This window comes from Varanus komodoensis, unplaced genomic scaffold, assembly GCF_004798865.1.
Source record: "Varanus komodoensis strain SLA01 unplaced genomic scaffold, ASM479886v1 scaffold60, whole genome shotgun sequence".
Classification (NCBI taxonomy): Eukaryota; Metazoa; Chordata; class Lepidosauria; order Squamata; family Varanidae; genus Varanus; species Varanus komodoensis.
The window spans coordinates 4,223,030-4,237,592 of NW_025336223.1; the positions used below are offsets into that span (position 1 = coordinate 4,223,030).

At 44.4% G+C, this 14,563-nt stretch overlaps 2 protein-coding genes and 1 non-coding gene across 4 annotated transcripts in view; 1 reads left to right on the forward strand and 2 right to left on the reverse strand.

The window, feature by feature from the left end:
* Window positions 1-8,148, reverse strand: part of NCAPD2 (non-SMC condensin I complex subunit D2) — a 30,558-nt gene extending 22,410 nt beyond the window's left edge. Inside the window, exons 1-10 of one of the 2 annotated variants that reach the window (XM_044449749.1) lie at window positions 7,948-8,148; window positions 5,458-5,533; window positions 4,107-4,165; window positions 3,462-3,643; window positions 2,465-2,598; window positions 2,088-2,215; window positions 1,823-1,946; window positions 1,599-1,746; window positions 456-653; window positions 53-187 (exon numbers count right to left, since the gene is read on the reverse strand). In XM_044449749.1, coding sequence (XP_044305684.1) covers window positions 53-187; window positions 456-653; window positions 1,599-1,746; window positions 1,823-1,946; window positions 2,088-2,215; window positions 2,465-2,598; window positions 3,462-3,643; window positions 4,107-4,165; window positions 5,458-5,533; window positions 7,948-8,089 — 1,326 coding nt within the window. In that variant the 5' untranslated portion in view covers window positions 8,090-8,148. The remainder of the gene's footprint in view (window positions 1-52; window positions 188-455; window positions 654-1,598; window positions 1,747-1,822; window positions 1,947-2,087; window positions 2,216-2,464; window positions 2,599-3,461; window positions 3,644-4,106; window positions 4,166-5,457; window positions 5,534-7,947) is intronic. The other variant, XM_044449750.1, reaches the window with a different exon arrangement.
* Window positions 3,719-4,043, reverse strand: LOC123033272. The gene has a single exon (XR_006416593.1). It is a non-coding gene; the product is annotated as a small nucleolar RNA U85 (small nucleolar RNA).
* A 1,838-nt stretch (window positions 8,149-9,986) lies between the features above and the next one.
* MRPL51 (mitochondrial ribosomal protein L51) lies at window positions 9,987-13,021 on the forward strand. Its single transcript, XM_044449762.1, has 3 exons — window positions 9,987-10,151; window positions 10,856-10,963; window positions 12,490-13,021. Exons 1-3 carry the CDS (start codon window positions 10,061-10,063, stop codon window positions 12,684-12,686), a joined length of 396 nt encoding a protein of 131 aa, XP_044305697.1. The 5' UTR covers window positions 9,987-10,060; the 3' UTR covers window positions 12,687-13,021.
* The last annotated feature ends 1,542 nt before the right edge of the window (window positions 13,022-14,563 follow it).

Here is a 14,563-nt window from a genome sequence, read left to right on the forward strand (position 1 = left end):
GTGTAAAATGTCTTCAGTAAAATATTAACAAGCAAGAAAATAAAGTGCTTACCTTACAGGAGAAAGGATTGTTGGAAAGGAAGGCAGCCAACAGCTGAATAGCATTCTTCACCACTGTTACAGATTTGTCCTGCAGCCGGCCCACTGCCAGGCTCACAGTGGCCTGAAATTGAGTTAAGGGCAGGGCCTACAGCAAAGAGGGAAAAGATGAGAGACTGATGGTAGAGTGGTAGAAACAGCAAGCAAATATCACTTCTGCAGGGTCATCATAGCTTGCTTTAGCAACAGTCCTGTTTCTGCTGGAAGGTGCCCTCCATCTAGGCATGGATAGGGCAGAGGGGGTGCTTCTCAGTGGGAATGATATGCCTACCCTTTGAATCATGGGGCTGAAGGCTTCCAAACAGTGCTTGACTCATGCTGTCTCCCCCCCGCCCCCAAATTCCCTCAGAACTTACTTTCTGTTGCACGATTCGAGTGAAAAACTGCAGCACACGACTGCGCACAAAGCCATTCACATCACATATGTGTGCTTGCAGGGTTCCCAGGAACTGATCCCGTGTGTTTTTGGCAGTTTCTTCCAGCTGCTCTCCATTCAGCACCTGCAGAAGTGCCTCTGTCATAGCAGCCAAAATGGCAATGCGCATACCATAGTTCTGTAGAATGACAAGAATATTTGGAAGGACATTTCTCTTGGCAGTTCCCAAACCTTGCAATCTAAAGAGGATGAGAAGCTCAGGATGCCAACGCCACAAGAAAGCTTCAAGTGTGAAACAGGTTGATTTGCATCCTCTGTGCAGCAGTCATAGGCCAAATGCCTACTCCGGCAGCAGTTCTGCACTAGGCTGGCCTTATTTGTCACAGGCTGTCAAATGCTGCAGGGAAAAGGCAATCCGAATTCAGAATCTGCTGATGCAATACTTGGGAATTACTGGCAAGTCACAACTCGGAAGCACACTCAGAGAATTAAGAAGTCGCTTGCGCCTTAATTTTTGAGTAGCTGGAAGGGCATTTTAGTGCTAGCACATCTTCCCCTACCCCATCTGGTGTTCTACAAGCTTATGGCAGACGCAAGTCATGTATACTCAAAAGACGTCTCATAGGGACTGAGGTCATATTAACAGAATGCGTCACTAAATGTGATTTACAGAGCTGCCATGTATTTGAGCCAGGCTCTTATTTACAAGAAATCAAGCAGAAGCATCAGCTCCCTAAAACCAGCCTCAAAAGGGCCTATTTTCCACTCTTAAGCAGGATGCTGAATGGCAAGATATGGGAAAAGTGAAAACCTGAGCACATATTGCTTTGTTTTGGGACACACAAGATACTTCCAAGACAGACGGGGGATTCCCGGGAGGGAAGAGGGTGCTCACCACTGACTGCGTCTACTGAGATGCACTAGGGAGGGAGTCATGGCACACAAAGCAGACAAAACACAGAAGACAGTGACGTCGCTTTAGAGCATGCAGATGGGTCAGATGGTTCTCTGTCATTTATCAGTCCGAGCACTAGTTCTCACATGCACGTACAAGATCTCAGGTCAAATGAAAGCAGGGAGTTACGTGGTCATGACAAACGCCTTACAGGGCCTCATTCTGTACCTCTCCGTGCAGGTGATGCAGCAGGACGCTCATGTTCGCCAGCACGGTGGCGGGCGACTGTTCAGCCAGTTCTGTGAGAAAGGCAGAGTAGCCCTTTGCCCCGGAGGCATCTCGGGCCAGCTCCTGGGGGCACTTCTGTCCGATCTCCCTGAACAGCAAATCAAAAGTCAGTTGCTGAAGCTGCTGAGGTTTGGTAGGAACAGGGGCTGAAGAGCTTTCCTCACCTCAGCAACTCCCCGACAATACTCTTCATGGCATACTCCTTGATCCACACACTCACAGCCTCCACAAACACCGGGGCCACGTGCTCAAAGTGCTGAAGCATCTGTGTGACCTTTAGAGTGGCGCCTACCAAAGACAGCTGGGTAAGAGAAGAGCCATTTTCAACAACAGAGGAGGGAGGAGGGATTAGACTGGCACTTTACGGTGGAGCAGCAGCTAGGACGTGCTGCACCAAATGCTGCAGTGCTTCCAAGAGAGCAGACTTACTGAGCATATGGTCATATCGCAGCAGAGCAACACCCAGCAGATGAATTACTGCCTCTCGTGTGGGCCGATGTCTCTGGAGGCCAATGCTAGGATTTTCCAGCATGCGGTAACAACAGGCAGTCACTAGACTGGAGAAGAAAACCAGAACAAGAGCTAGAGCAAGTGCATCTTCTACTTGGGAGACTGGAGCAAAGGAGAGATTTTAGTTACCAGCAAGCTGCCAGCCTCCAAGAACAACACACTGCTCATTGCTAAAATAACTCCCACCCTCCGTGCAATTGACTGAGCCCTGTCACTTCCCTACAGCAGCACAAGGCATGCTTTCAAGGGTCTTGTCTGAAAACAGGCTCCCATCCAACCCCTCGCAGTATGCACACCTGACAAACTCTTCTTCCACGATTAAGCCATTCCATAACTGATGAAGGTCCAGCTGAAGTAACTGCATGAGCAGCTGTAAGACTGCCTGCCTTTCCTCCTCCCAGAGAAAGCCTCCAGCCTGGCTCTTTTTGCTCTGTAAGGCAAGTCCAAAATATCAGCTTCGGGACGGGAGGTGTGTAGGACACACACATACAAACTATCTTCAGAATTTAGGAACCACAGGTTGAAAGAACAGCTGTATTCCCTCCAGGCACTAGAATCTACAGACATTCAGCTGAACATATGCAGGTCCCTTCCTTTAGGCCTTCCAGCAAAAATGCAAAGGTCCAGGAACAGAGCTGGCAGGGACAGCAGCACTGTGAATGCGGACATCATGCATCATTTGAAAATGTCTTTTAATATGTGCAGCCTATTTCTGAAAGGGGTGGCTTCTTTAGACAATGAGCCATGGGGGGGGGCACTGTTATCCTTAAGTTACTTCCAGGAAGTCGCAGCCCTCCCAACCCCTTATGCATTTTAGTGCTCAGGATATGACAGAGCACCATGTTCAAAGCAACAGAGCTTTCCTGGGACTCTGCCTATCGACTACTTCAGAGCAAGTAGGAAGAGAACTTGGTGGGAACTCCTTGTACCGAAAGGAATGAGGCAAAAGTCACTTTACACAGTCCTGCTGTCTGGAACAAGGTGTATGGCTAATCCACCCACTAAAGCAGAATTTTCTTCCATTGATCTCCCACTGAAGCAGAATTATCTAATTAGCAAAGTGGGCCTTGGAGTGAAAGCTCTGATCTAGCAATATCCTGCAAGGCAGGCCCAGAGAAAGGATTGACCAAACAATGAAATCAGGCACACAACATCGTTCATAAGCTGGAAGGACTTAAGTCCTTGCTGCCATTTCACTTATAGCTTGGCAGACTGATATCTGATTTTGGAGCAATTGTCAGCGAGGAGAAAAGCCAACCCAAGCCCAGTAGATTGATGGATTCAGCCTTCTACCTTCTTCTTGGCATCTAGTCCAACTAGGTTGCACTTTCCAGACTCTGTTTCAAAGGCTTCCGCTAGCTGCACTAATATGTAACAGTTCATTTTGAGAGCATTCAGGTGAAGAGCACGCAGTGAGGATACAAGGTCAGTCTCACTCAAGACAGATGCCAAAGTGCTGGAGTGACTGGACACAACTGCCGAGAGAAAGAGGAGATACAATCACCACCGCCAGTCTGGGTGCTTACTTGCCCTGGATGCAGATTCAGCGCAGCTTTCAGATTACCAAAGACTTGTGCTCATGCTGCCTCAACGGCTGTAACTCTGGCAGCGCCCAGCAACCTGTAACCCAGGCACACTAAGCTTGCCCTGTTCCCACACCCTCACTCACTCCTTGTAAGGCTTTGCAAAGAGATGGGTGCCTCCTCCAGATGGGGGAATGGAGGACAGAAGGAATGGGACATCCTGTTGGTCTGCCCTTACAGCGAACACACATTACTTTGCGATGACCACCAAGATTACAGACCTTTATAGGGGAACAGGTTGAGGGAACAGCCAGCCAGTGAGGTCACATTTGCCTTGATATCATCATGAAGCTGTCAGACAAAAAATCCTACTTCCTATGATCTCAGGAAGGCAGGGTGCCGGGAGGTAACTTACCTTTCACCATCAATTCCAGAGCATCTTCTTTAATAGCGGAATCCACCGTCCTGAAGTGGCTGCAGGGCAGGTACATGGAGTTAAAAGTTTAACTAGGATTAAGATTATTATGCATAACTGTTAATGCAGATTTGTTTTCTAGTACCCCATAAACACCACACAAAAGCCTTAAATTGTGTTTTTTTAGATGCCATGAGGATTGGGTTAACTTAGGAACTTTCCCCCCTGGAAAAATTTGGAAAGTTTCCCTCAACATTTGTAAAGAGTGGAGTTCAAAACTAAACTAAAGAACCATTATTCCCAAAGCAATGATTGGTTAAATCACTGGTTTCAAAAACAATGCAGTTAGTTAAATAGGAACACTAATATGTTAGTTGGCATGTTCAGGTCACATATTCTGTCATTTCATGGCATTCCTAAGAACTGCTTCATTCATGTGTGCATGTGCTGAGAACTGTTTATTTTGCCACAAAAAATACAGAGTAAGCTGAACTTGAACAAAGCAGGAAAATTATTTGGTATGAAGCACTCCACCATATTTTGTAAGGCAGAATCATCCTTGATGCAGTTTTATGCACCTTGCAACCCTTGAACAGATCTGGTTAATAGCCAATATGGGCCGTATTCTGCACATTTAATTAGCATCTTTTGAGGCAACTTGTGAGCAGTTGGAGCACTCCACTGGTCAAATCTACCCAGTCCTCACACTAGTGGAAACAGTAAACTTCTTTGCAGTGCCTCTGCCATTTAAAGATGCACCATGGGAAAACACAATGGCTTCTTTAGCAAGATGACTAAAAATGTTCAATATTTTGCATTGTTTTTCTACTTTCTTAGGTCCTCCTTTCTTCTTCTGATTTTATTACTTCTGGGAAAAGGGACCCAAGCAAGGATTCCCTAGGGCAGTGATGGCGAACCTTTTAGAGACCGAGTGCCCAAACTGTAACCCAAAACCCACATATTTATTGCAAAGTGCCAACACTGCAATAAATCCTGAAAACTGAGGTTTTAGTTTAGAAAAAACAACTCACAGCCAGTCCAAGCAAGTATATATATCTCCTTGGCAGTGCACTGACCGGTCATGAGAAAGCTCAGAGAAGTTACGGCTAATGAGTCGCGGCTTGTGACGTCATCACCTGGCACCGCTACTCCTTTCCAAGCATGCACATGGCCCCGGTGTGTGCTGTTATCTGATGCTCGGCTGCTGGGGTGACTTGGCTGGCGTGCCGACAGAGAGGGCTCTGCGTGCCCGCTGTGGCACACATGGCATAGGTTTGCCACCACTGCCCTAGAGCAAGGAAAAGAGCGTTTCCCACCAGTATCAGTAGTATATCTGAATGAGCAAACTCACTGTAGGATACTGTACAAAGTATCAAAATGCTGCAAGATAGCAAGAGCTCCTTGTGTGCGGAATACTGCCCGAAATGCTGTAAAGGGAAAAAAGTAAATATGTGAGGACCAGGTTGGAAAAAAGAGATCGGTGGATATAAGTCATGGCAACCCCCTGAAGTTTCCATGAAGCCATGTAATGAAGGTTGCTGTTTAATATCAGATTATAATAATGTTGAAGGCAAACAAGAGAACAGCAGAGTAGCTAAAAGACTAAACTATGAACCAGTATGCTCCGCATCTGAATTTCACCTAAGCAATGAATTCACTTGGTACCATCAAGCACGTTATTCTCTCCTACCCTTGGCCCCCTGTATGCCCTGCTAGAAATCTTGGGCATCTTTTTAAAGTTAGAAAGCAAAGTATAAATATTCTGCTACGGGAATGACACAATTTACAGGGTGACAATAAGGTGAGGGTGTAGGGCCTCAGTCCTGGGAAACCACCATTGAAATATGACTCCCTGGAGACTTGGCTGTCCCTCAGTTTGAAGGAAAGTCTGCATTCCTTCTGTAAACATGATAAAGTGCTTTGCACACTCTGAGTGTGCTAAACTACATATAATACGACAAAGAAATTCTCCAAACAGCAGATATTCAGGCAAACAGCAGAGGAAGACCATCATCCACTGCTTTCCTTGCCTATGACCACTACAGCTACCATCAGATTAAGAGAAGCCTTAGGTCTTAAAATATGGCCTGTCTTGGTGAGTTGAATACTCTCAGTGGAGAGAGCAGGAGCCAGTGGCACAATTCTTTTGCCTCCCACCTCTCCATTTCAATGTCCTGTTTTATGCCACCCTTCTCCAACCTGGTGCTCTCCAGATGCATTGGCCAACAGTTCCCAGAATCCCCCAGCCAGGTAGCATACATGGCAGGTACCAGATCATGGAATAGTACAGTTGGAAGGGGCCAGAAGGCCATGGGGTCCAATCCCTTGTGTGTTGCAGGACACTAAGTTACACCATCCCATTCAGATGACTGCCCAAATGCTTTTTAAATGTCTCCAGCATTCACAACTACCCCAGGTAATAGGTTCCATTGTTGTACTGCTCTAACAGTCAGGAAATTATTCCTGGTGTTTAGTCTAAATCTGGTTTCTTTTAACTTAAGTCTGTTATTCCATGTCCTGCACTCTGGAGTGAATGAGAAGAGATTTTGTCCTTCATCTTTGTGACAGTCTTTAAGGTACTTGTATAGTGCTATCACATCTCTCAATCTTCTCTTCTTGAGGCTGAACATGCCCAGTTCTCAATCTTTCCTCTTAAGACTGTGCCTCCAGTCCCTGAATCATCCTCGCTATCCTCCTCTGTACCATTTTTAGTTTTTCTGCTTCTTTTAAAAACTTGGGTGCCCAAAACTGGACACAGTCATCCAGGTGAGGTCTGACTAATGCTGAATACAGTGAAACTAGTACTTCATGTGTTTGGAAGTGATTCTTCTGTTAATGTAGCCAAAATAGCATTTGCTCTTCTTGCAGCTGCATCACATTGTTGGCTGATATTTAGCTTGTGATCTACAACAAACCCAAGATCCTTCTCATTTGCAGTATTGAGCCAAGAGTTCCCCATCTTGTACCAGTGCATTTTGGTTTCCTGTTTCTAAGTGCAGGATGTGGCATTAGTCCCTATTGAATTTCATTCTGTTACTCCCTGCCCAGTGTTCTAACCTGAGACTACCCTGTAGCTTATCTTTGTCTTCCAGAGTATTTGCTATTCCACCCAGCTTTGTGTCATCTGCAAATTTAAATATCTTTCTTTGTACTTCCTCATCTAAATTGTTATTAAAAAAGTTGACAAGTACTGGTCCCAAGATGAAATCCTACAGCACCCCACTTGTCACCTCTCCCCAGTTTGAGAATGTGCCATCGATGAACACACTTTAGAGTCCGATTTTGCAGCCAATTGTGGATCCATTTAATGATTGCACTACGTAGCCTGCTTCTTGCTAGTTTGGTAATCAGGATGCTGTGGGGTATTTTGTCAAAGGCTTTACTAAAGTCTAGCTAGACTATGTCCACAGCTTTCCCACAGTCCACTTGGGAGGCTACTCAGTCAAAATATGAAATTAGATTAGTGTGGCAGGACCTGTTCTTGAGAAATTCTTGTTGACTTCTATTAATCCAAGGAAGGCCTTGGCAATTATAGGTGCCCTATAAATTTATGTAAATAAATAAATACATCATTGCATTGTCTTCAAGGTATTTGCAGGCTGTTTTATAATTTGCTCTAGAATTTTTCCCAGGGATTGATATCCAGATAACTGGGCTATAGTTCCCAGGTTCATCGTTTTTTCGATTCTTGTAGATAGGGACAACATTAGGGGAATCGGGACGATTCCTTGTGGTCGGGGAAGGCTGCTTTGCGAAACACCAACTGCCATATTAAGATTATCCACTTTTGCTAGGAATCCCTCCCTCCCGCACCGTTTCCTAACCCTCTTTTCCTACCAACCTGCCAGTAGCCCTGGGAGCTGTTCGAGGGACAGTACCTCCTGAACCACGTATTGCGAGGGACCTGCGCTGCGAAGCAAGTCGGCGGCAGACAGAGGCAAATGGAACTCCCAAGGGGGAGCCAAAAAAGAAGAATCGGCCATGCTCCCTCCGCTCTACGCGCTGAGCAGAAACAGACAGGACCGCAGACACCCCGCGCCACAGCTATTGGAATGCGCGGCTGACCAATCACAGGACGAGCATATCCCGTTCGGCTAATCAGAGAGGGTGAGAAGCCGACGGAAAAGGCAAGCGCCGCTCACGCCCAATAGAGATTGAGAAAAGGCGCGCCTGCGATTCGAATAATATCCGCTCGCCCAATCAGGCTACTAGTTAAGAGTAGAGCTCGGTAGCCAATCACATCCAGGAAATTCTCTCTTCCCCCCCCTCCCGCCCCACCCCGCGGCCTGTACTCAAATATCGCAACAACGACCTTACTAGAAGAAAAGGCAATGAGATATACGAAAAAAATGAAGAGTCGCGATCTCATAGCCTGGAGTCAGAGATTTTTGGTTCCTTCTGACGTTATTTTCGTTTCTTCCGGCGCAGAAATTGGAGCTTCCAGCGAAAAACACTCAACTATCCAGGAATTTTAAAAGCAGCGGGGAACGCACTTAGAAACAAAGGGGCGCAACAAAAACATTTTCTTCTGATGTCTTATTTTGTATGAAAAAACGATGTTTATTTTATTAGTAAAAATTGGCCTACCGATAGAAACTTTTATTCTGATATCGCAGAGTGAGGGTGCCGCTGTATTAATATATTGTAAGTCATAGGAAATGGAAATTATTTTTGTTTTGGATATGCAACTCTTTCTATCCTGCATATAATACATATTATATATACGCAGTTGGAAGGTTAGCATTCATAATCTAACACAAGTGTTTTTTTAATTTTTTTAAAACACTAAAATTACTATTCAATGGCCTATACATCAGTGGAACAAGACTTTTGCACAAAATTGAGGAACATATTTTATTTGAAGGGGAAGCGGGTTAGGTAGACTGGCCTTTGCTGAAACTTGAAGAGTATTTTGTAAGGGTTTTAGCAAGAAATTCAGACCAGTTTCAGCCCATAGACTGCAAAATTATTCGTGGGCTCCACTGTAAAGCTACACTTTCCCAGTTGTTGCCAACTGCAGCATTCCAAAATACCCCAAAAATAGTTGGCCAGAGGAAGGCCCCAAGAATAGTTGGCCAGAGGGAGGCTACATAGCAAAAACACCAGTTATACTGTCCCAGAAAGGAGGGGGGATAAGAACAAAATGAACTTTGTGTAACCCACAGCTAACAAGTTAGCCTGACAATCAGTGCTTTTTTTGAAAAAAAAAAAAAAAAAGGTGCCGGAACTCACATCTTGGGGTCACACTTTTACACTAAAAAAGATTTTTAGTGTAAAGCCAGTCACTCTACACATACATAAACATAATAGTCACCGCTTGCAGTAAGCGCTCACTCACTATCAGCACGGGACACAAAAGACACAAAGCAGGCACTATACTAATGATGTTTGGTGCTGACCTGCTACGCCCGATTCAAAATCACTTCGTAAAATCCATTGGAAAAAAAAAGTGCCGGAACGCTGTTCCGGTGCATTCTATGACAAAGCCCCGCTGACAATGCACTAATCAAAGGGACAGTGGAAACTGGTTATACCCACCATGAAAATTGCAAATGTGCAGGGAATAAGAACATGGCAAACCTATGTGAATCTTGAGCAGATAAGAAATAGACATGGGAAAAGACTCTGTAAAGCTAACAGCAGTGGGAGTGTGGCTACATTGATATATTGATGCATTAGATGTGTATTAGGTGACCTAATAGCTTACGTAGCGTATGAAACGCATGTACTGGGTGGGTGGGTGAGAGAGAGAGAGAGAGAGAGAGAGAGAGAGAGAGAGAGAGAGAGAGATCGCACGTCTATCAATTCGAACCTTTTCTATCTCTATAGTAGTTAGGTCTATTTCCCGTCAAGCAAAACACAACGGCATTCTGGGAAAGTTTTCAGATGGCCGCCTCCTGATCCCGAGCGTGTGCTTGTGCGAGGAGAAAGTGCTTTAGCAAGCTGGGAGCTCGATGGCTGCCACGACGCTCCTGCGCACGGTTGCGCGGGGACTCTTCGGCCGCAGCTTTCTCACCCCCGAAGCTCGGCAGCTGGCCAGTCCGGGTGAGTCGGCGGGGGATACCGGGGCAGAGAAGCCGAGGGAAGATTTGGGCTGTCGATCGCTCATCACCAAAGTCGGGCTGACCCCCTGCTTGCCTTTAGGAGCATGTCTGTTTAGCTTGCTGAATGAAATTTGTTTCTAGATATTTGTTACTTAGAAACAGTTTCTGAATAGCTTGTATCCCTATTTTGTGTGTTTATTTACTTTAAAGCATTTTTACCATACTTTTCAGCTGAAAGGAGTTCAGAGTGACTTTCATTTAAAAAAGAGACAGTTCTTGCTTGTAGATTGGAATTCTTAAAGTGCATGTGCATTTGGTGTCAATGGGACTTATTTATTAGATTTTTATCTTGTCACCTTGACTTCTAAGGAACTCAAGGCAGGTTACATAATTTTTCACCTCCTCTTCACAATCTTATTTTCACAACTACAATCCTATGAGGCAGGTAGACTCCTGAGAGTCTGTGACTGATCCAAATTTACCCAGTTGGCTCCATGGCTTAATGGGGATGGCGCTCCCAGATCCCTACTCCTGTACTCTTAACCACTGCATTACACTGACTTCTGTGGTTTCCAGCATAAGCTTCAGATAAGGACTTCTATGAGAAATATGTAGTGTGACAGCTTGAACTATGAGCACCCAAAGAAAGCATTCTAAAGGTGTGACACATGTGGAAGTCTTGTTAACTGCCTTTTCCTTTTCCAGGAGTTTGTCACTCATTCCATGTGAGGGAGCCCCCCCGCCCCAAAGAAGTTGATCGATGGACAGAGAAGCGAGCACTATTTGGAGTCTATGACAACATTGGAATTCTGGGTAAACACCAAACACTTATCTGTTAAATGATAAATACAAAAATCTCCTTGGGAACTGGATTGACTCCTTGTGCACCAAGTTGAGCAGCATGTTAATAGCAGTGAATTGATACTAGCGTTTTGTTTTACAGTGAGAACTAAGAATCCAGATATAAGCTTGTCAGGTTGCCGATGGTGACTTTGAGGCAGTTTGCACAAGAGGATGTGGAAAGCACTCTTCAGTTCTGCATTTACTCAACAACCTATGATTGGTTAACTTGAGCAGTCTAGGTTGAACAGTCTAATGGCTAACCTTGCAACAAATATGTTAACCAGGTCTCTTGAGTTAAGCTTTGGCAAACTGGGGTGGGGGTGGCGGGGGGGAGACGGGTCAGTTGTAACCATGTGAAATAGGCAAGCATTTAACCCATGGAACTTTCACATTCCCGCCGCTTTGCTCATTGGTGGTGATTGTGGTGTATTTTAATACTTACAGAATGACTAAAATTGCCTAAGAGGTATATAGATATTAAAAGATAAATCAGTCCCTGTCCACTTATTCACAACTTAATAAACATGATACATGAAGAAAGAAATGGAGAGGGAATGGAAAAGCAAGCATTGGGACCATTAGAACAGCATGACCAATGGATGGGATGAGGTTGGTCTTTCCCTTGCCTTAATCTTCCTATGAGGCAGGGGTGGAGCCTTCCAATGTATCTCCCTTCAGTTCTGCAGTTCCAGGGAGGCAATACGATGTTTGGAAGTTGCGATGCAATTTAAAATTGAAGAGAGCAATAGCAGTCAGATTTGACTGCCACCTTTCTAGTTTGGTAAAGCCACAAAGCCAGTAAACAGTCCTTGGATTACATTTGCTGAGCTGCCCACCAGATCAGACTTCCTGCCTAATAGCTTGGATCACATTTCATCCCAGTTTGTGCCACAGAGAAGCAAACTACATAAGCCAGCTGCTGTTTTGGTAAATGATATAAGCAAAACCCCCACCTTTTCTTTCTTTAAATGTTGCGTATTTCTTTACTTGCATTATTTTTCCTCCTAATTCTAAATTTCCTTTCCCCCTCAAATTTATGTTTCTCATGGCTCACAAACTTCTCCTTCCTCTTAATCTTAGGCATCTTCCCTTTTATCCTCCATTTTATTCAGTTGAGACTGTCTCTTAAATTTCTTCTGCCAATATAGTGTGTTTAATAGTACTTTTCCTTGTTATCTGGCTGTCCTTGTGAACCTTGATTCCAGTCAGCAGGAAGCTAATGGGACATATTTTCCCCTTCTTTGGAAGTTGGAAGGGAAGAGTGTCATGAGGTGTATGTGTGTTTGCTGTTAGTTAGAAATAGTAAGGGAAAGGTACTGTTACTTATACAAAGACATAATGATTTTGTTAAGGAGGGGATTCCTTAGAAAATAGATGGGGAGGACATTGGCAACCCAAAAGAATGGCTGGTTAACCTATTCACAATTTCTATATCAAAGTGATGGACCTTAAATCTAACCTCCCTTTTTGCTTTATTGGATCTCTCTATATTTTAGGAGATTTTTTAGCCCACCCTAAGCACCTGATCCGAGGTCCCAAGTGGTTACGTGGCTGGCAGGGGAATGAATTGCAGAGATGCATCCGCAAAAAGAAAATGGTTGGTGATCGAATGTTTATTGAGGATTACCATAACTTGAACAAGAGGATTAAATATTTGTTCAAGCGTTTTAACCGCACTGGAAAGCGTCGCTAAGAATTGCTTCTTGAGAACAAGCATCTGTTTTTAAGAACATCGTCCATTTATGGAAAACATTTGTCTTCCTACTGTGCAGAGACAGCTGCGTGTGAAAATCATACAATTGATCCTAATTTCTGATACGTTTTTGTTGTACATCTTCCATTTCATCTGCTAATATATTCTTCTACGATGTGCTGAAATTCTTTTCCTGGAGGTCTTCTGGTTAATATCTGGAGTTGTACCCCCTCTTCTATTTCAACCATGTTTGTGTTTTTGAATTCACAATAGTTGCTGTATAGTCTCTGTAATGCTTCACAGCATTTTTCTATACACTTTCATATGTCACAAAACAGCTGTTGTATTTGCTTTTTTCAGCTGTATGCTCAGGACAACATTCATTTCCCAGAAGGCAAACTGGTGAGGCTGAGGGAAGGGCAATCTGCTCTCAAACTTTAGTACAAAGCAGTGGTGGAATGTATGTGTCAATGCACCAAATCACTTTTGTGAACCTTTCCTTCTCCAGCACCCAGTTCACAAAACACATCTACCACCTGAAATACACACATAAAAAGCAAATGCAGGCAAAACACACAGTCCTTGCTCCCCCCCCCCCTTTTACTCCCAGAAATGCTTCCTCCCCACTCCCCAGTCTATCTATGTATTTTCCCCCAGTACTTGATTACAGCTGGCCACCATTTTTTTTAAAAATCCCTCTGGGGACCACTTGAGGACCAAAGGCAGAGCTGGCTTCTGTCCACCCAAGCTGTTTTTTAACTGAGAAGCAGGGAGGCTGACACGTGCCAAGAAAGGTGGCCTCTGGACATAGTGAGGGCCCATGGGCATCATGATGTAAATCCCAGAATTATGCGTGCATTTTTAAAGCCCAGCAGGGATCACTTAATCATGGTAATGGCAAAGGTTGGAATCTGGCATTGTTCTGCCAAAGGAACAGGAACCACTGGCAGAACACATTTCTAAATATACCCAGTTTCTTGAGTCCTCCAAAAATCTGCTCTGGAGGGTTGGGAACCCTCAGAAGCAAATCCGGAGGTTGGAGAAAGGGAAAAAAAGAGGCAAGATCTCCAGTTACATCGGCAGAACGTGCAGTGTTGGAATTTAAGCTGAATCAAGCACATTTTCACATCAAATGCAACCCATCACACTAGTAATATTTCATAAGCATGGACTCTTCAAAGAGAAGTACTACGCAAGGAAACTGACTGCATATAAAAGGTATTTGATGCACTGGGATTCCAAATGCCAAGCTGAAGCCTCTCTCAGTTATTGTTCTGGACTACTTTACTGCTTATTTATGACTCCAACGTTACTGTAAGTGATGAGCACACACCACTCTGCCACTGTCCAGCCCTCATACCACTCTTATGGTATGAAGACCTGTCATGGCAAGATGGAAGAAATCAACACTGATAATAGGCACATGTTCAGCTACAGCTTATTGGCCCTTTTGGAGATGAAATTATGTATTAAGCATTTCCATAATTGACACCTTGTGCTTCAAGTTTCTAAAGCAGCTTTAAAAGTTAAAATAACAGTAAAGCATTAAAGCAGCAGAATATGAAAGTATATAAAGACGGGAAAAGGTTTCAAAAACTCACAAAATACTAGGAATAGAATTTCGCTTTTCAAAGTCATTTTTAGTGCCAATATGACATTAAGGTCAGGAGAGTCAACCTGGGGGGGGGGGGGGAGTGTGATAGTTAAGTTGCCCCAACAAGTAAGGCCTTCTCCCCTGTATCTACCTGCTGCACCTGAAAGAAGGGTCCCTTTTGAAGATCTTGGTGAAAGGGCAGGCATATATGGAAGAGCTGTGCAGATTGGACCAAAGATCTATCTGGTTCGGCTTACTGCTTGTACTGAGGCCAACCAAATTC

Coding starts and splice junctions, on each gene's coding strand:
- MRPL51 (XM_044449762.1), top strand. CDS start 10,061: ATGGCTGCCACGACGCTCCTGCGCACGGTTGCGCGGGGACTCTTCGGC. Junction 10,152..10,855: donor TCGGCAGCTGGCCAGTCCGG/GTGAGTCGGCGG, acceptor TTCCTTTTCCAG/GAGTTTGTCACTCATTCCAT. Junction 10,964..12,489: donor TGACAACATTGGAATTCTGG/GTAAACACCAAA, acceptor TCTATATTTTAG/GAGATTTTTTAGCCCACCCT.